The sequence below is a fragment of the Haliaeetus albicilla genome, chromosome 1, assembly GCF_947461875.1.
Source record: "Haliaeetus albicilla chromosome 1, bHalAlb1.1, whole genome shotgun sequence".
Taxonomy (NCBI): domain Eukaryota; kingdom Metazoa; phylum Chordata; class Aves; order Accipitriformes; family Accipitridae; genus Haliaeetus; species Haliaeetus albicilla.
Window position 1 is genome coordinate 35,182,382 of NC_091483.1, and position 20,518 is coordinate 35,202,899.

Below are 20,518 nucleotides of genomic sequence, written 5' to 3' on the forward strand. Positions count from 1 at the left end.
ATCTACCAGTTAGAAATATCTCAGTTCTTTTTTTCTTTTCCTTCTTTTCCTTCAATTAAAAACAAGCAGCTGGTCAATATCCCCACAGCAGACAAATTTGGAGTTCAAGCAGCAATTTTTCTGAATTGACAATGTCACCCAGACTCTACCGTTCATGCCACAAGAAGGAGCAATACATATAAATGGATAGCAGCATTAGTTTGGTTGGTGTTTTTTTCACCATACAGGCAGAAATGAACTTTTATACTGTGATGAAGTAGATAGATAGATAGACAGCTAGATAGATAAAACAATTAAGAAATGCAGTAGTATTACTGTTAGAATTGAAATACACTAATATGATTAAGATACCAAAAGAGAGAGCTGTCTCCTGCTGGTAAGGTAAGGCGCTCTCTGAACTACTTTTCTAAGAATTTGGTTTAAATTGAGTTCTGGTATATCAGGCATAGAGTAATCAGTGAATTATATGCTGTTTTAGAAAGAGAGAAGATGAGAGAGAAGAATAACTCTCCACATGCAAAAAGGAATGAAAACATTCTAGTAAGATCACCTCCAGGTTTTAATTTAAATGTGTGCTTTAAATGCACTGTTACCTCACTTTCTTTGTCCAAAACATACATTCTTAGAATATTTAGCAAGGAGGCACACTACATGCTTTAACATAACAATTAATATAAGTTATGGGTAAAATCATGGATCTTCTGAAGCCATGGAATTTACACTCAGTTCAACTTGCACTAGGATTTCATTTTCAAGCCTTTTTAAAAATGGATTAGTGAGAAGAAAGCCCACCTAACAGATTACCAAAACTTTTAACCTTCAGGAACTGCACAAATCCCTGTTACCAGCTATAAGAGAAATGTAAAAATACTCCAGATGATCCAAAATATCACAACTGTCATCAAGGCATTAGCACCTCAAGATTTAGAGTCCCAAACAGATGCTTTCACATTCTAAATGACGGACTTGAACCGGAGTAGTTTCATTAGGATACAAATGGCTTTGAACATTATCTCTAGCCTTTGAGTCCAAAATTACGGCACTTAAAACTGGCATCAATTTTGGCTGCTGATGAAAGGAGCAGTTCTACATATTTGTCATTCCTGACTTCTCCTTGCTGGCACTTCCCTTGGGCCAGCATCAGAGGCACGAGTTGGATGCAAGGTTCTGCCACAGTTCACCTCTGAATCTCAGAGCTGTAGAGCTTCCAAAGGTCCCACAGACTTCAAGTGACAGAGTAGATGCTGAAACCTTTGAAAGGGATCTTGGTACCCAGAGTCTCTATTTGTACCAGAACGGTTCCCCCCCTCCATATAGGTTGGGCAAAGATAAAATGATTAATGTTTGAGTAAGAGCAAGTTCACTCTACTGAAAGCTGTGCTGTTGGAGATGCTGTCAAACACTGATGAAACCCATGGGACTGCCTGAGGTAAACTTGAAAGAAAATCATCCAGCTAGCTTTGGTAGTTAAACTACCAGTTAACACTGACAGTTAAACTGGTGAAACTATAAACTGGTTTGTTGCCAACACTGTTGATCTTAGCACATAGATAATATTCAAATATCTTTCACTACTGTGGAGATGGTAGCCTTCTGTTAGAGGAAGCTGGCATCTTATGTCAGTCAACTAAATTGCTGTGGAGATTCTGCATTTGTTTGGCCTGTTTCACTTTTTCGTTCATATGCTCACTTCAACTTCTGCGCCTGCCTCATCATCAGCTGAACACTTCACCTTCTTACTGTTGCATCAGGCATTAGCAGCAGCAGTGATCGATCTGTCCAGTTCTATTTACATTAGTCTAAGTACCAGACGCATTTGTCCTATATCAGAAAAAAATTAACTTTTGTGAACACTACAATCTGTGAGGTAACACTGTTCTTTGACAAACAAGCTGTTGGTGCTTAGTTTCAAACACCACTGCATAAAAGCCTTCTTCCTTTCCTAGGGTTGCCATAACAACAAGCGGAGCAATGTCATTTTGCTAAGTAATGACAGTGACAAATATGTAAGAAATGCAAAGGTCTGGGGAAATGGGACCAAGATTAGAGCTTCTCTTCCTGCCTTTACAAAACATTTTACTGTGGATTCATCTTGCAAATCCTAAGCTGTTCCTATGGGAACATGAGAAATAGCTAGTGTTAGTGCTCCGTGTTGCCTCATTTTTCAGAAAGCCAGTGTTCTTCTTGTGGATGCTTTCTCAAGACATAGTGCTGGATTAGTAATAAAGAGTACAGGATATGATCTTGAGCTCACAAATGCCTGTAAAAATCTGGAATGAATCCTAATTTTACAGTGTAATAAAGTGATAATGCTGTCAGACCTTTTTCTCTTTAGTAGGTAAGAAGGGGTTGCAGCAAAGATGCCATTTTATTGAATGAATAACATCATGGACAGGTGACTCAAGAAGTCAGGAAGCTATCATCTGAATAATTCTTTTGTTGACCATGAGAATGGTAAGTATTTTTTTCTTAATTAAATCAAGAATAACACCTAGGACACCAACCAGAAAGAGGAAGACTGACATTCTTACCACTTTATCATGAAAGCTATTTTTTCAGGTGATTTTCATTTGGGATCACTCAAACTCTGATTTAACAGAAAAATTAAGGTTACTTAATTTTTCCAGGTTGGGGGAAAGGCAGTCTTTTAGCGTACACAGCCAAAACATTTTCCTTTTTATGCACTTTCAAAATTTAAATATTCTCTTTTCTTGCCTACTGCTTAGAACAGTTACATTTTCCTTCTGTTTGTTGCATGTATTAATCAAAATAAAATCACTGAAACTACAAAAGATTTACCCTAAATGCACAGAAAGCAAGAGTCTTCCCTCACGCTTCTAACTTTCTTCTAAAACTATCACATGCACAGTGGCTGTTCCACGACTCCAGTCCCCAGATGCAATGACCATGACTATTCCCAGCTAGACACCATCAGTCATACACTTCCTTGATGTAAGTACGAAACACCTCTCCAGTCACCCTGTACTCCTGCTTCCTGCCAGGCTTGGTACAGCTTCTGTAGTGTTCCTGGAATCTGTCAGTCCAAGAAAAAATGGACTTGTGTCCATGTTGAGCTAATCACCTCTCCCTACAGGATCTTCTGCTGCCTTATTTCACTGCTTTCATTAAGCTCCCCTGAAATCTGTATGTCCATACATGCTGATGTTAGCAGTTTAGGGCTTTAAGGGACTTTCTACATCTGCCTTGGGGTTTTTATGCCAATAGAGAGGAGAAACAATAACAAATCAGAAATACATCTAATTATATAATCCACAAACTGTGAAGAAATTGCATTTGTTAACAATCATTAATATCGATTTACTGTGACAACTACACAGTATCTATGCTTCTCTTTTCAGAAAGCTGAGATGTTTAATGACAAATGAGGTTAAAAAAAATTAAAAATCATAGTCCCTTGAACAAACATTTTGTATGACATACACCATCTGTTTTAAAGCAGAACTCTCTCTGGATTGCAATGGAGCTGATAAGCTAAATCAGGACATACCTGAATATTAAGAGGGAAAAACCTATTGCTATAAAATTTAATGACAGCCCAACACCAACCTGTGTCTTTAACTAAAACAGCATTAAAAAATCAACCCCAAGTGCTTAATGGAATCAAACAAGGTTTATGAAAGGGATGTAGCTGTAGTAATTAATCTGTCCATACAAAATAATTATTTTCACTTATTAGAAAAAATTGAAGTTGCATAACAAGCACATAGTTGCTTGACAAGACAAGACAAGACAAACCACAAAGAGAGGAAAGAGACAATTAGGCACTGGTGAGATGGACAGAGTATACCAGTATGTTTGATGACAAGTTTCCATAAACGTAACAAACATTGCTGCTTCTCTAGATGACTAGGTTTCCACTACAGAACTTCAGGCACTCAAATAAATTAGATTAGATGGTGAGAGATAAGATGTCCCAAGTTCCCCAGAGAGAATTATGATACATTCTGGAGGTGACATCTAGCGTATAACATCAAGTCTTTTATCATTATTTTAGTAATCACGTAATAAATCCAGCAGGCAAGTTCTGAGATTTATATAGCCTTGAAACCTCCTGAGTCTCAAAATCCAAGTAATTTCATAGTGATCTTGACATAATAGAAAACCAAGAATTTCATATACACACATAAACCCCACCAAGACAGGTAGACATAACTCACACAGGCTCATACACCTGCAAAGAGTAACCACAGGGACAGTTTAAAAAAATTTCTTCTTACCTGCTACTGCTTCAGAACTGATGCTATCTTTAACTACACAAGCTGGACTTATGGGCAAAACATCATCATCAAAACTGATCAGATCTCTTTCCACATCTAGATTATTTTGCAAAGCAGGTGCTGAGGAGTTGGCTGCAGGTGACAATTCCCCCAGAGACTTGAAAACTTTTTCTTGGGCAGATACAGAAGCCTGTGGGGGAGCAGCAATCGGTTTTAGTGTGGCCAAAGAAAGGACAGGATTTTCTGCATAACGTGACTTTTTAGGAACGAGAGGCCTTGGAGCAGGAACGGGAAATTTCTTTTGTCCATTGCTGTTCTCTGCAACTGATCCACTCCTTACATCAAGAAAATCACTACTACTACTTTTAACAAGGCCAGGTTTTGGCTTCTTTGGCAGCTCAGGTTTGGTTACAACACTGCTCCCAACTACTTCAGGTTGAGGCTGCAATTCCTTGGAAGGTGTTGATTTGCTTTCTGTCCATGCATCCCAGTCTCCTGAAATTCTGCTTACCCCTGGCTTTGGAGCAACTACTGGCTTCTTTGCAGTAATAGGTCTTGGGGTGAATGAACGAGGGGCAACTTCTGGCTTTTTTGATAATCCTGAGGTATTAGTTCCTTGGGATTCAAAAACTTTGATCCTTGAAACAATACTATTTTGGCTCTTTTCTGTACTCATGCTGTCCATCGCCAAGTGATTGTCTAGTAAGCTGTCATCTAACAGAGGTGACTGCTGAACTGGACGTTGCTGCCTTTCCGTGGTAGGCTGGTTCACTTCTCCATTGTCTACCTTACTTTCAGTATTTTTGACCACAGGTCTGAGATTGCTTCTTGATCTTGGCTTTGGCACAGGAGGTATCACAGCATTGGGATTTTCTTGGCACCTCTGACCTTCAGACACTTCAAAAACTATTAAGGGATTCTTATTTTCTGAAAGACACCTATTCAGGAGATATGCAGAAGGCCTAGGAGGTTTAAGAGGACTCTGCCCTGCTAACAGAAAAGAAAAGGTTTCAGTTACCTATTCCAGAACACTTTATTTATGTTATTTTTTGTCAGCCATCGGAATGGTAAACATGATGGTTTTCATTCAGAACTTACTGCTGCTTGTGAAACTGCAGTTCTCTTTCTAAAAAGATGAATGAAAAAAAATATACAATCTCTAGGAAGAAGCTGAAGATTGCTAAAATGCATGGTATATACACATTGTGAGTTTAAAACTACTTGTTAGCTTGCAGCATGAGGGGCATGCAAGCAACATCTAGACCAAAGAATAGTACAGTATTGTCCCCAGCTTGGTTTTCACACTTTTCAGTCTGAACGTGTAACACTGCTGTTATTCTGGCTGGACATCTGACCTCCTCTGGCCTCAAAGCAATTGCCATTATAGCTGAATCGAGCAAAACTTTCAAGGTTTAATCATAGTCTGACCGTGAATGCAATGGCAGTTCTTCAGAAGAGGGGATTTTTATAGAAATTTACACCAGTAATAATTCACAGAAATTTAACTGTTATTCATATTAAATGCTGCACAGACCAATAATAAAGAACATCTTCAGGAGACAGAGTAAGGTTTGCATCAATAAGAAATCCAAACCAGCCTCACCCGGATAGCCTGCAGATTCCCAGTGTGTAGGCACACTAGTTTTTACATTACTTCCTGGCAAATGGCCGATTAGTTCCTCTGGAAAGTCAGTTTGTGTTGCAGAAGTAGTGGTATGTCTAGGAGCAGCAGCATTATTGTTATTTGTTGTATTGACTTGCACTTGATTGATTTCTTTTATCACCTGCTCATATGATGGTGGAAGCTACAAAACAGAGAGATAAATATTAATGTACGTCCAGATGTGATCCTTTAAAAAAAAGAGCATATAAATTTAAAAATACTAAATTAACATATGCAGAGGAAAAGAATGCTGTCATAGTCTTTTATTCAATGTTATGAAAGTCTAAGCAAGCAAAAACTCTGTTCCTCTCTAACTTAACGTGCTTTTTACCTTTGTAAATCAAACACACCTCATGTAAATTCACGCTCACCTCAGCAGGAATATGCTCATTTCTCCTCCACTGAGCATGAGATGAAGCAGAAGGGAACCCTAATCCATGAGGAGTGACAGGGTTTGCACCTGGAAACCAGGAGGATGGCCGGAGGGGTTCAGCAGCAACTATTGTAATTTCAGGACGCCTGGAAATGAAGGCAAAGGGGAATAATTACCTAAAACATTTTAAATAGTTCTTTTAAGTATAAAAGACCAAGGTTTTCTCAGCATGGGAAATCAGGTCTTTTTGATGTAACCAAAGATGTTTTTCCATTATTTCAAAGTAACTTACCTGACCTTTCTAACAAGCACTTAGGCTTCTATTCAAAGGACCTAATTAAATGCCTAAGCCAAAAAGTAGGTTTACTGGCTTCAGTGAAATAATTTACATGTTTAAAGTACTAAAACACAAGTGTAACTCAATTAGATGGAAGAAGTCTTAGTCTTCAACAGGTAATGAGAACTAATCATGTGTTTGCCCTTAGCCTGCTACAATGTGAAAACAGTAGGATAGTTAAAACTCCTTCTGGCTGGCTACCTAAAAGCTTGTCTACCCTCAGACCTCTAGGGAAACCTCCCACTTCGCTGAAGTGGGGCACAGCAAGCCTCAGGAGGCCTTTGGGACAGGGCCTATCTGCTTACAGCACCTAGCACAATAGAGACTTCTGTGACAGTTAAGGACCGGTAGGCACTACTCCTGTTTTATCACTGTAACGACTGCTTTAGAGCATAAGCTGCCGTGATGGCCCACCTTCCCAGACCACGGCCCCCAGAGTACCACTGACCAATCTAGAGTCTCTCACAAAATACACTATGAGAAGTGAGTTTTGTGAGTAGATGAAGCATCTGCTACAGAAGCCTCTGTCTGCTGACAAAAAAACCTGCACAAGCATAACTTCTAAAACTATTGTAAAAAGAAATTAAAAAAAAAAGGGGGGGGGAGGGGCTACAATTTCTTCACACCTGAAATAATGGCAGACTCAGTTCACCAGCTATCCAGGTTGGTGACCTCCTTTCTCAATACCCTTTGAGAAACTGGAAGGAGGCCTGAAAGTGTGCTTATTTTCATTGTCAAGTGATTCTGTAAATAGATGTCAGGAAAGTAAAACAGTTCTGCAGAGGCTTGATGGTTGGTTGCATTTTTTTTTGAGGACACATACAGAAGTTGATGAGAAAACTCCTCAAACTCTTAACCTACCCTGTGCTTAAGAATCACAGTATTTTTATTTTATTCCAAGTCTAATTTACTTTTAAACACACTAAGAATAGAAAGAAGGAAAAAAAAAAAAATAGAGGAGAATTCCACAAAAACTAATACTGTGACACAATCTAACAAGCCTTACAGTAACACCTAATTGCAATATGAAAAACAGCATCATACCTTCTATCCCTCTGCTGTTCGCTATGGCTAGAGGTCCGAGAAGCTATTTAAAGAAAAGAAACAAAAGTTTTGAAGAGGTTAAAATATACTGTCACAGCAATAAGATGAGGATAATAGCAGAGCCCTTACCAATCCACTATCAATGAAATGGAGAACATACAGCATCTGATCATAAATTCCAGATTTTAAGAGTGGCCAAGTTTAAAAAAAATAAAATTATTTGTATTAAATATGAGAAGTTTCTAAAAGGTTTTGGGTGCAGTTTCATAATCCGTTTAAGTCACTCTATGTCCAAGTTACCACCAAGAGAGATGGTCCTGTCCCCTTTTTTCTTCCTCACCACACATTCCTGCATTCTGCATTGCGGTGACCCTAGAGTTGAAACTTCTTTGTCTGTAGTCAAAACAATCCATGAATAAAACAAAAAGAAGTGTTAAACACATCTGGCTTTGCTTTGATGGCTCATTTCTGAGATGTGTTCTTTAATCTTTTTTAATGTCTCTTTTTGTTTGTTTTAGAGAAGGGAAAAGTACTAACGCACAAAATCTAAGAAGCTATTTCACCCCCCTTTATGTAAAAAGAAAAAATTAAATGTTCCCAGCTAGAAACTTCCTAAAGTTTAATCACTTGTGGATTAATCTCTTCGTTTTTCTATTTTTGCCATATTTATATTCAAATAATTTTTTCAATGGCCACATTGTATTTTCTTTTTGATTTCTTTAGAGAGAAAAGGAAATTATCCGAGGGACAAATTTTTGCATAGCAAGTGCAATTTAGGAAGTGGTAGAGTCTTACTGTGCAAAAGCTGACAATTATGCTGTTTCTGTGCCATCACAGAATCATTAGCTGAAATCGGCAAAGCATACTTGATTCAAGAGTTGCATAGCAGTGTGTCAAACATACCTCTTCCACAGGGCATTTTTGATGTGCACTATTCATGAGTGCTAGAGGAAAAAAAGAAGGGGTTACAGAAGAGGAAGAGGAGGTGAAGGAGAACAAACCAAGGCTTCAGAGTGACAGAAACCATGATCAAATGGGTTAGTCACGCAAGGATAGCGCACGTGCCAGTGTTGTAAAAGGACAATTGTAATGTCTATTCACAATATAGTTTCTTAAAAAACTAAAATAAAAGCAGATTTTATTTCTAGTCTCATGCTGATTTTAACAATGGCTGTTTAGAAGCTTCCTTTGCAATAAATTAACCGTGAAGAATATAACTGAATATGGAAACATCCACTGTATGGCTCAAAAAAGAGCCACTGGAGGAACAAGGATAGGGAAGTCAAATCTCTTTGAATGCTTTATTTAGTTTAAAATCATGGTTTATTTGGGTCTGCACTTTTTCCCTTCCAAAAATAATGGGTTACACTGAGGAGTTGATACAGATGCAAAGCAGCTGGGACCCCATAATTTATACTCTCACCTATCAAAGAAGTATGGGCAGGCAGGCTGATCCTAGTAAGAGGCACACCTCAAAGTTTCAGGCATGACTGCAATTCTCCTAAAATAAGTAAATAAAAATCCCCTACACCTCACCTTCACTTTCTTCTTCAGAGATCTTAACACAGCATTGATCTAATACACACATTAAAGAAAAAAAACCAAACTCACCCAAACCAACGAATTCCAAAGTTACTTTTGCAAAGAGGATGGAAGAAAGTGTTCATTTGGTAAATGTATTCAATACAACTGCTTGGGGTGTAGCCAAATTACAATGATAAGGGCATTAGAAATAAAAGCTAATTAATGAGGGATGTAAAACTGAACTGATAAACCTGTTAAATTCTTTCATTCTTTCTTCGAGATAAATTTTACATGCTGTTTTCTCCTGTGAGACTCTAAATGTACTTCTATTTATTAAAGTTATTAAAACAAATAAGAAAAACCTAGAAAAAGTCTGAAAGACCTTTTTCCTCTCTTAACATAGGCAAAAAGACTCCAGTGAGGCATCTATGTAATCCATCAAACTCCAAATTTCAGGTAAACAAGTAAACTCACTTGAAAACAACACATTTAAAATATTTACATAAAAATAACTTTACTAGTAGATATAAACACATCTTTTCAAAAGGGCTAATAGCCAAGCCATCATATGTTTTCAGAATGTGCTCATTCTGTCTGAAAAAATAAATCTCCCAGGCATTTATGGAATCAAGCTACTTCCATGTACATAAACATTTCATATAAACATTTCTTTTTTAAGGACCTTGACAAAGTTCTTCCCTCCTTCCATCAAACACTCCCTTCTTTTTGCTGTCACGTTTTTGTTACAACCACACTTTTAGAACACCTTTGGTTTGGAAGCTCTTAAATACACAGTAGGAGCAGAGGTGAAAGCTACTGCATCTTCTGCTTTCATGTATTTCTTGGAGTTCCACAAATGCTAGGCAAAAGAAAATACAAACTTTCTAAATAATCCTTGCACCCAGACTTGCACAGCTTTCATTCCTTTACCATTTCAAAGAAATGAATTTGAATTAAAAAGTGTATGAGAGAAGACATGAATTTTTAAAATACAGCAAACACCTGATTTGAAAACAAAAGAAAAAAAACCTGCAGCCATTTTTCTGGCCTTGTGGTCTTTTGATCCTGTAAGTCATTCCTTTTGTGGATTGCCTTGAAAAAGCATGTTATTAACTTCTCCCCCAGATTTCAAATTATGACAGCTTTAAGATTTAAAACCCCTTTCTTCCATCAGGGGAATCAATGGAAATGTATTTCCAAGACAGTTGGCTCCTCAACTTCCACACTAAGAAATGCTCAGGATGAGAATTGTTGACATTTCCAGAAGCATATGCTTAGTGGTATTAAGTAAAAGGTAAACAAACCAGTTAAAGAAGGGATGGGAGAGGAAAAACTCAGTGCATAAAATCTGCACTTTTTCATCTTATAACTTTATTGGTCTCAGGGGAAAGAAACAAACATCAAATCAACTCATAACATTGTCACTATTTATTTCCATTAGTGTCAATGAGGCATCTAAATGTGTTTAACCTAGTATAGTAGAATTTAAGCAAGTAAAGGATTAATGGTAATACTGTAAACAGAGGACAGATCAGTGACTTATAGATTAATTTTTTGTACATTTTTCTTACAAGCACTATTTAGTGGGCTTTATCCAATTATTTTTGAATGTGCAGTGGTAAAGGGTACTCAGTTTGTGCTGTATACTTATGTTTAGAATGTTTTTCCTCTTGTTTCTTCTCTGGGTACTACCTTTCAAGTGCACTTAATATGTCATTTGTATTTGAAACACATACATATTATGGTGCAGGGGGCATTTTAAACTGCGAGATCAAGATGCCTGTAAGTACAACCACCATTATACCATCAACCCATGAATTGCGATGCTACAGACAAGCTGGTGGCAACAGAAGTCCGACATGCACTTTTGAGTCTTTGGAAGAGAGCTGGGCTAGAACTTAGTCTTTCAGGCAATCTTTTAAGGCATTATAGAGGCAACTATGAAGTTCATTCAGGGATCTACTGAGATACCACCCTGCTGTGAGCACTGAGCACTTCCACAACATAGACACCGCATAATAATATTTCTGTGTTTCCATTAGCAAATTTGTGTGCAATACTGAACAGTTTTGTCATTGCAGAGTGTTTTACATGTAAGTTTAATTTTGCATCAAAGATTGGAATCATAGCCTCAAATAGCCCAAGCCTTGTGGGAAATCAAGCTCCAAATTTTTCTGGTGATTTTTATCTATTGTCCTTCCAGCAGCCGTGAGTAAACACAATCCTGCCAATTAACTATTTCAGTTAATTCATATTAACTATTATTAATAGGTTTAAAAGTAATAATATTACTTTCTACGACAAGGACATGTGCTAATATTTAAAAACAGCTTCTTACAATGCTTTTTTAGCACCGGGCTAGACATTTCTACCATCAATCCTATGAAATGTGTAGACTATTAGACTGAGAAGTTATTTTTCTCACTATATAGCTGCCTAGGAATAAAGATTATTCGTTATAGCATCTCAAGGAGAGCCTCAAGATTGGGCAAACATTCCCTCCCTTACCTACAAAGTAATACATCAGAAGAGCTGACAGAATGGTCCCATGCCAGAGGCAACACTTGCAGTCTTTGCAATACCAAAGGTGTTACACAGCTGTGGAGGCCGTTCTTCAGGGAACACTAAAAGGAGCAGGTAATCCTCAAGCCAAAACCAGAAAAAAAAGTCTGATTTCACCCAAGATCTGATTAGACTATTTCTGTAAAAGTGGGGGTTCAAACTAATTGGAAATTTTCATGCATCTCTGAAGTAAGCATTGAAGCTTTTCTCCTGATGGCACAAGGGGGAGGTCTTGCTCCTTTTCCTCTAGTTCTTCTAGGCACCTCAGGGAAATGTTAGGTTATCTGACATTAGAGCTGGGCTGATTTAATACTTGACTGTAGCTAAAAGAGATGGTCATGCCCAATTTCCCTTCCAAACATGGAATTCTGTTCCCCCTTGAACAATCATTAGCATGCATATGACCCCACAGTAAGTGAGCTCAGAATGTTAAATAAAAAAATGAGCACTTTCTGTACAGTTTTATCAATTTTCTCTCTTTGAACCTGTTCAACTTGGGCTCAGACCACCAGCAGCACAAGAGAAGGAACGTGCCACCCCCAAGAACAATCTCTGCTTCCTCCCTCTGCTTCCCAGATCCAGTTCTTCTTTGTGCAACTTCAGTGAGGGAACTGATAAAAAATAACCTAGGGGGTTGATGGAGATTCCTCTTCCCACCCCCAGTGAGGTCAAATACCCTTTTCACAGCTGACCAAACTGCTGGGCACCATAGAGGCTTGCATTGCTGCTGAATAAAACCTGCATAACTACGCCCTTAAAGCAAGCTGGTAGTTTCACTCCAGTCTGACAATAATGATTTACGAAGGCACTTCACTCTTTCCTACACCTTTCCTTGGGCTGTATGTTCCTGCCTCTGCATGATTCTCTGCATTATGCCAGCCCAAATGTTTGTGCAGATGGGGAGAGAATGAGGTCACAGAATTGATCTGGTTGGGAAAAAAGTGGGAGCCAAAAGAACCTAGGAAGCCCCCAAGCAAAACAAAACAAAAATGAAAAACAAATAAAACCCACAGCCAAAAATGGCTGCAAAACTGCCAAATGGGAAGCCACAGCCTCAGAGTGCATACAAGCTGTTACACATCCTTAATTCAGCCACACACTTGCTTAGAACAGAATGAGAATGGAACAAGCCTGCAGGTTCTTCCAACATTTTAGGGAAGCAGACTTGTTTCTGTAGCCCTGTTCTGGAAGGGTGGGGAAGTGAGCAAAAACATTGTTCCCCTTTGCCTCACTACTGCAGCAGTTGGCTTGCCACTTTTTACTTTCTTTGGCATTTTTGTGCATGTTGCTGCACTAGCATAAATGCAAATAGTTTCACTGATTTCAGTGGGAGCTGGCCTGAGACCATCATTAAAATTCCAGGCGTAACTTTTGAAGAGTTGAGATTAAAAAAATCACTCACGAGCACATCTCATGTTCACATGCTTGCTTTCTTCAAGCTTGTTGGGCTCACTTTTCTTGAGTTCTACTGCATCAAACAATTGAAACAAAATTACACTGTCTTTCTATCCAGAGTTGTAGTCAGGGTGGCTGAAAGGAAGATAAACTCTCTTCCTCTTTGGCCACAAGACACCAATACAAAGTCATATAAAGCATTGTCCACAGGTTGGAAAGTTGAAACCCTGCACATACCTATCCTGTTTCTTGAAATTAGAGACAAACAGCCCACAGAATGTGATTAAGAAATAAAGATAGATTTCTAACTCTGTTAGGGAAATAGACTTTTCCAGAGGATACCATACTTTTTCCAGATTAATGGCGAGGGGAGTTAGGAATTATTCAGAGTCCATTTTTAACTTAGGTCCATCCACAGGTATGGTTACTGGCATACAAAGAACTATGGTTTCATATACAATGCCCTGATATGCGCATGGAGATTTTTTTTCTAGCTTATCATCTGAATAATTCACATGGTACTTATATTTCATCCTAGTTATTTACATATTAATATTATTAGGTATAATGTTATCAGATATGAGCTAGGGCTTCTTGACTAGATTTTTTTTTTTATGTGATTGTGCCTCAAAACAAAGTATCACTTGCTACTATATTTTTAAAAACACAGAGGTCAATTGCTTAATGATCTTTTAGATGGTTTCTCAGTTAGACGAGGTACTGGGGCTTAGGCAGTCTGAATCAATTTCTGACTCCACCACAAAAGGCCCTCTGTGATCTGGTGCTCTCTGTTTTGCAGTTTCCTATCTATGGCAGCAACAGCACAGATAAAGTGCTGCATTTTAACTACAACATCATGTAGACTTGATCTGAATAAAGCTTTCATGATCCCCTTTGACTACCTCCAACCTAATCCATACTAATGAGCCCCTGACTAATAGGTCCAGGAAAAACAAATCAGTAGTACATACACTAATTTATTTTTCCCCATAGCAGAATCCTAAGGGTTGTTTCATTAATATAAAATTGAAACCATGGGCAGAAAGGAAATAAAAATAAAAAGTAGAAGAAAGAAACAGCATAAAATACTTTGGAAGATGCACCTAAAGAAATTCTCTGCCTGGAAATATCATGAGCAGGGAAAGGGAAAGAGGAGTTAAACAATGAAATCAGGGAAGAAGAGTTTGGACTTTCATTCAAGATTTATACACAATTTTTTTTCCAAAATGAGCCCAGTGCATGAGTCTAATCCTGTCCCCAGTACAGTCAATGAGCAGTTGCTGCAGATTTCTACTAAAATAGAACAATCTTCTGTTTTTTCAAGTGAACTAAAATTTGGGCACGTGTAATCCAAATTCTTTAGAGATGGATCACATCTGTGCACAAATGAATTAGCGCATAAATAAGAAAATGTTAGTAACTGGCAAGAAGGAACAGCCCATCAGCAAAGCAAAAACATGGTCTAAGGTGAAGCAGAAAAGAGAAAGAGAAAGAAATTACAGCCCCCCAAAAGCCTTCTAGCTACTTTGTTTTCACATATAAAGTTAACCAGTTACTAAAAACGAAGATGTAGCAATCTTACAATATTATGTTTCTCAAAAAATAGGAAAAGTAGACTTACATCTCTTGATCGCTGCTCTTATGGATGACAAGGGTCCTTGGCTTAATGAAGAAAAAAATTATTATAATGTGGTTAATGTCTCAGAAAAAACAACTAAGTAACATCACGCAGAAATTCCCCATATATTATAAAGGGTTTGACAAGTGCATTTTCCCCATAGGTTGATATCTTCCAGAAACTTGTTCAAAACTCCTGGAGTATATACAACCATATCCAACCCTTCTAATGAAAACCAGGTTACAGCTTAGCTGCAAGACTCTGCAAAGATAGAAAGCCAATTATTAAAACCATTTTTTTCTCTCAATTCTGTGTTGAAGTTCACATTCTGTCTCATCTGACAGGAAAACTTGGAGATATGTCTCATCTGACAGGAAAACTTGGAGAAGAGCCTACATGGGTGTGCATATTCTCAGATTATAAGCGTTTAATGACTTAACATTCTTGTAAATAAATAAAACTTACACAGCCGAGTAAAAAAACTACAACCCCTTTGTTAAATATTTTTAACAATTACTTAACAATTTATCTTCCCTTTCAGTAGAGGTTGCAGTTTTCAGTAATAACTTGGTGGGTGGGGTTAGACAGGAAGACAACATGACCAAAAATCTGTTGATACACAACAACAGAAAAATGTTTCCTTTTGCCAGCTCATCTGTTTTCTTGGTAAGACTAAGGTTTCCGATGCCTCTCTTCTGAATGTCTTCTGAAAGCAGTCCTTACTATTTTTGCAGGTAAAACCCAAAACTAACCAGGACACTTGGGATTATCATTTTCAGAAAGTGTTGCTAACTTGAAGAACATGGTATTAATAACCTGCCACTTGTGCAAAGCTACAGAGGAGACTAAGAAAACCCAACACACAACTACTTCAGAAAAGGACTTTTTTTGCTCTATTTTCTTTTAAACACAGTAGGTAAAGAACATTTATTGGTAAGAAGCCTCTGGGCATGCTGAATAGTCTTTTCAAAAGCTAAAAATAAATAGACTGTATCTGGCTGAAATTAATACAATCTCTTAATTACAACAGAAAGTTATTCTAATCAAGTCTTTTCCGGAAGCCTTCCACCACAGCCTTCATCAGCGGTGTAAGAGCAGGAATGTTAGTACAGGGAGGACATTAGCATTTTAGCACTGCTCTCGCTCTGCCTGCAGCAGGCACGCAGCACACAAACTCCGTCAGGGCTAAGTTTAGCTCCACACGCACTTCCACTGCAATTGCTGATGGCTGCAATTACTCCAGTGGGATGAAGAATAGGGGGATTTGGAGGAGAGAAGAAAGAGACAGTCAAAAAGGACGTGGATGAAAATGTCCTGCGGTCATTCTGAAAACTAATTAAGACTAGAAATGAATGTTGCTCTGACTGAACTGTTTTCTGAAATAGTTTGGCTAGTCTAGGATAAACAATGCCTATTTGTCTGGTTTCAGAAACAGTTCAAATGTGTCTTGGCCCCTATCCACACAGCTAGCAAAGCTGAGTTAGAAAACATTTCTATCAGTCATATTTCACTGTGCATTCTCAGCAGAAAAGGATTCTAATTCTCCTTCAAATCGTCCCACCATAATACAGCCTTATCTTTAAGAAACACTTTTAGTTGTATCTTCCTCCCAGATGTACCCCAGACTCCTTTTTTTAATTTCTTCTAACTTAAGTCTCTTTCTTTTGGATGTTCATTTTTGAAGCTTTATTCTTCTGCTTTCATTGCTGTGAATAACTACAATCTTTAGGGTTTTATTTTAATCATATTTAGTATCAGACAGGAGGGAGACTCAAGTCTGGTAACATGAATCTGAAATCTTCTGGAGTAGCAAAAACTTTCTATAGTCAGAATTCAAGACTGACTTAAGCTTTATAGCAGGAAATTAGGAAATCTATACAGTATGCATATTCAAGTATCAGTAAGAACCAAAAGGAACAAGTTAAGTTCTTTCTTCCACTAGCAAGAGCTCTTCGACCCATTGCAATTTGCCTCAGAATCCGATGAGCACTTTCAAATATGAGCAGGTATTTTGGGCTAGAAATCATAGAAGTCACCATGTAGGCAAAAGTTCAAGTTTTCCATGCAACATGAGGAACCAAAAGGGTCTAGAAAAGGATTTTAAAAACAAAATACAAAAAATGAAGAAGCAAAACCTTTCACAAAACCAATCTAGTGAAGTTGAAGTATGGATATATCAAGAGCAAGGCAGTACAAGTATGCAACTATCTGTGTAATTTAGAACCCAGAATAACATGGTTCTGTTAGAAAATTTATGAGCTTACAGGCAAAACAAGTTGTTAGCAGATAGTTTTTCTTTTCCACTTTCCATTAACAGGTCACCCATCAACAACCTTCTGGCAAAACACTACACTTCCTAGCCCCAGGAGAGTTTGATTCACATTTAGCTTAGAATTATTTAAGCCCTTTAAAAACATGGGAATGGGAGTGGATGTAGAAATTTCCTGCCCCCGCCCCATGAAGCCCTGTAAAGGAACTGCAAATTCCCTAACTTTGTTATACACTAAACCCCAGTAATTTAAATAAGATGCTGTTCTTGGGGCGGCTGGTGATTTTGCCCATACCTTATGCTGAGCTAAGCCCTCCCCATTCCACAGGCAACAATTTTCTGATCTCTTGTCCTGTCTTGCAAAGAGAGAAGTGGTAAGGTTATTAATATCCTCCGTGGTGAGGTTATTAATAGCCTCCTCTGCTCCACAGTTAATGGCACATTTTCTCTCAAGCCATCCAAATAATTAACATAACCAAATCGAATTTAATTCTCCTATTTTATGAGGCAGGAGCTGAAGCAATTACTCTACTGTATGGAGTCCCTGCCTCTTTCCCACCTCCTCCTCCTGTCCATAAGGCACAGCAATGAACCAAAGCACACACAAAATCCCCACAAACGCACATGTCAAAGAAAAACAAAAAGGGAAGAAGTTTAATCTGCGTGGGATCTCTGAACCTGGACCCAGTGTGACTCCCCCAACAGTTACATCAGAACACCTGAGGGGACAGTGTGACAATAACTAGCCGCTGGGGGTGGGGGACAGCAGCTCCTGTGTCACCCTGCAATGTACATAAGCAAAGTCCAAACTCATTTTGCTGGAAGAAAACAATGCAGACAGCAGGAAGTTTCAGAGCATTAAAGACTCTGATAAACATTAGCTCCAACACCAGCCCAGCCATACTTAATATGGAATAAGTAAAGATGCAAACTATTCATCCATCCCCCGCACGATTTAGCATGCAGGAGTGGACAACCAGAGCAACTCTTGACATCTGCATATTTATCCTAGACCTCACTGTTAATTTAAAGCACAAACTTTGTTTCATGTCCAGCTTCACCTGCCAGCCCCTCAAAAGGGGGAACTAACCCACCTCTGTCAGGCCTTCTGCACACCCAAACCAACCCACTCAACAAGTTCAGAGGGGATCTGCAAGCTGCTGTACCTGCTATGCTGAAAGCAGTTGGGTGCTTTAAGTCAGCAGCAATATGAAAAGGGTCCCATGGGTCACCATTTCTGAGAGATAAAGAACCCAGAGTGGTATGTTTGAAGTTGTTAAACACCTATTCACTCTTACTGGCAGGCTTTATTCTGGGTTTCAAGGACAGGTTTTCTAAATATAAACACTTGAGGAAAACACTTAAAAAATGTATTTTAGGTCTGTGTATCGGGGAAATAAAATTCCCACAAACTAGACTGGGCAAAGAGCTGTAAACTGTTCAGCAGAGTAAGTGCACTTACTGTGTATAAATCATGGGCTCTCCCTCGTTAGGGGCTCTGCTCCAACACTTTTACTTGCAGTGAGCAGTGTCTCTCTTCAAACGCAACTTCAGTGTAGCTACAGTATTTCTCAAAGGCCCGCTCCTGCGGGGTGACTCCTGACCCAACACAGCAACCGTGAGAGTATCCCTCGCCTGAACAGTCCCCACACAGCAGCGGAGGGGAGGTGCTGTTCAAGGGGAATAAACCTTGTATCACACGGGCATCTCCGAGCAAGAAGGCAGGGATTTGTGCGTGCCCGGAGCAGGACAGCATTCAAGTCACGCGTTACCTGAGCAAAGAGGCCAGGAGGCTACCTTTTCACCCACAAGTCTTTTAGCAGCTGTTTCAGGAGCAGTGGCTCCAGCTGAGCCGAGGGCACCTCACGGACATGTTCCCACCAACCGGCTGATGGTGAGACACTCTGATGCTGAGCGCAAACAGGCAGAGTAGTGCTGGGCTTTACCTGCCTCTGGAGAACGCAGGCAGTACTGGTTTGTGACTGCTCCCTCCTGCCTGTAAGCATACCAATAGCTGTTTAGGGGGGGGTCTCCCCAGTCTATCTACAGTCTTCTGACCTATGGGTTGTGGTACCGCTTGGGATACAGAAGGTATCCCAAGCTACGGTCCCGCCTCTGCATCTCTCCTTCATCCACTTCCACCAGTCTCCTATTGGCTGGCATGGGATTCTCAGCAGGAATCGAGCAACCCTCCACAATGCCTGCTCCCTTTATCAGAACCAGGACCTTTGGTTTCTTTATCTAAACTGACATAACAATGAACATTCTACAGGAAAACTGATTGCACTTCTTTCATACATCACTCTAGACATACACAAAAGCCTAGTGGGGAAAAAAAAACAATGAAAAAGAATGATCACTTGTTCTAAAAAATGAATATACTGAAGCATCTGCTGCAAAGACTCAAAATTAATCCTTCATGTCATGTTATACGAAGCTTTTCTTAAAGTATCAGTCCTTAGGTTCACATACCTGTGTAAAAGCTTTTTAACATATTTTTAATTCTGATGGTTACTGACTGTGTCTTACACACGCACAGAGTAAAAAAAGTTAAAATGTTGCACTTTCCAGTGTCTTGTGACTTCTTGGAATGTGAGCCAAGAATTTTTAAATAGCTGATGTTGAAATTACTGTCAGGCAAAACACTAGTTCAATAAAAGGCATCATATATGCCTCTCAGTTACTGTAGAAATCATGCCATCTTTATAACAGCCAGTGTACTACAGTGTAACATTTTTTAAACTTATTAGAAGACATTATTCCAAACACAAAATGTTTAAAATGACAGCTAAATGATTTCACTGCAGACTGAGTCACAGAAAGATGTTAGTAATTTTATAGTTAAATTAAGGGTGGTGCAAAAGATCAGATTTACCACCACCCTGACACCGGGCCAAAGATAGACCTGTTAGTTTGACCAAAAAGCTCTCAAAGTTAGGACAGAAGAATCACAGCTATCCCATCTTCATGATGTGGATGCAGTAGACAGAACTGTATTAATCCTGTGGATTAAATTAATCTACACTGAAAACATATCCACAGTGATCAACCTCTTCAATGCCTCCACTGCAGAGAACTCCCAGTCCTCCATGTGACAGTGTAAATTAGATTACATGACACACGGACTCTGGGTGCAGTTTACCCATTAGTGTAAGAGAAGTGGAGACTGCGTAGCTGGTAGTCCCACCTTCCCCACACTTACCATTTCCACCAGCTCTCTTGTATTGGTGTTGACGTGGTCACAAGCCTGCTGGATCAGCCACATGATTTTGCTAACAACAAACGGTCCCATCCCAAACATCCCGATTAGTTTTCAGCCAGACAGGCCGACTGCTCCAGCTGGCTGTGTAACCACAGGAGCACCAGGGTGACACTGGAGAAGTGGTGGGAGTGGACAGATGGGGAGGCCAGCGGCAGTCCTTTGGGTAAGCAGCTCAGCCTCTACTCACAAAAACAAACCTTAAGTCCATCCCTCTGCAGCTAATCTGACAGCAA

The 20,518-nt window shown here is 39.1% G+C and overlaps 1 protein-coding gene across 7 annotated transcripts in view; it reads right to left on the minus strand.

The window, feature by feature from the left end:
* The window catches only part of SH3D19 (SH3 domain containing 19), a 124,060-nt gene that overhangs the window by 31,935 nt on the left and 71,607 nt on the right, over positions 1–20,518 (minus strand). For 4 of the 7 annotated variants that reach the window (XM_069785119.1, XM_069785126.1, XM_069785136.1 and 1 more), the window contains 6 exons: positions 14,758–14,798; positions 8,559–8,599; positions 7,656–7,698; positions 6,273–6,420; positions 5,842–6,043; positions 4,239–5,228 (listed from right to left, as the gene is read on the minus strand). In XM_069785119.1, coding sequence (XP_069641220.1) covers positions 4,239–5,228; positions 5,842–6,043; positions 6,273–6,420; positions 7,656–7,698; positions 8,559–8,574 — 1,399 coding nt within the window. In that variant the 5' untranslated portion in view covers positions 8,575–8,599; positions 14,758–14,798. The remainder of the gene's footprint in view (positions 1–4,238; positions 5,229–5,841; positions 6,044–6,272; positions 6,421–7,655; positions 7,699–8,558; positions 8,600–14,757; positions 14,799–20,518) is intronic. The other 3 variants (XM_069785102.1, XM_069785095.1, XM_069785145.1) reach the window with 3 other exon arrangements.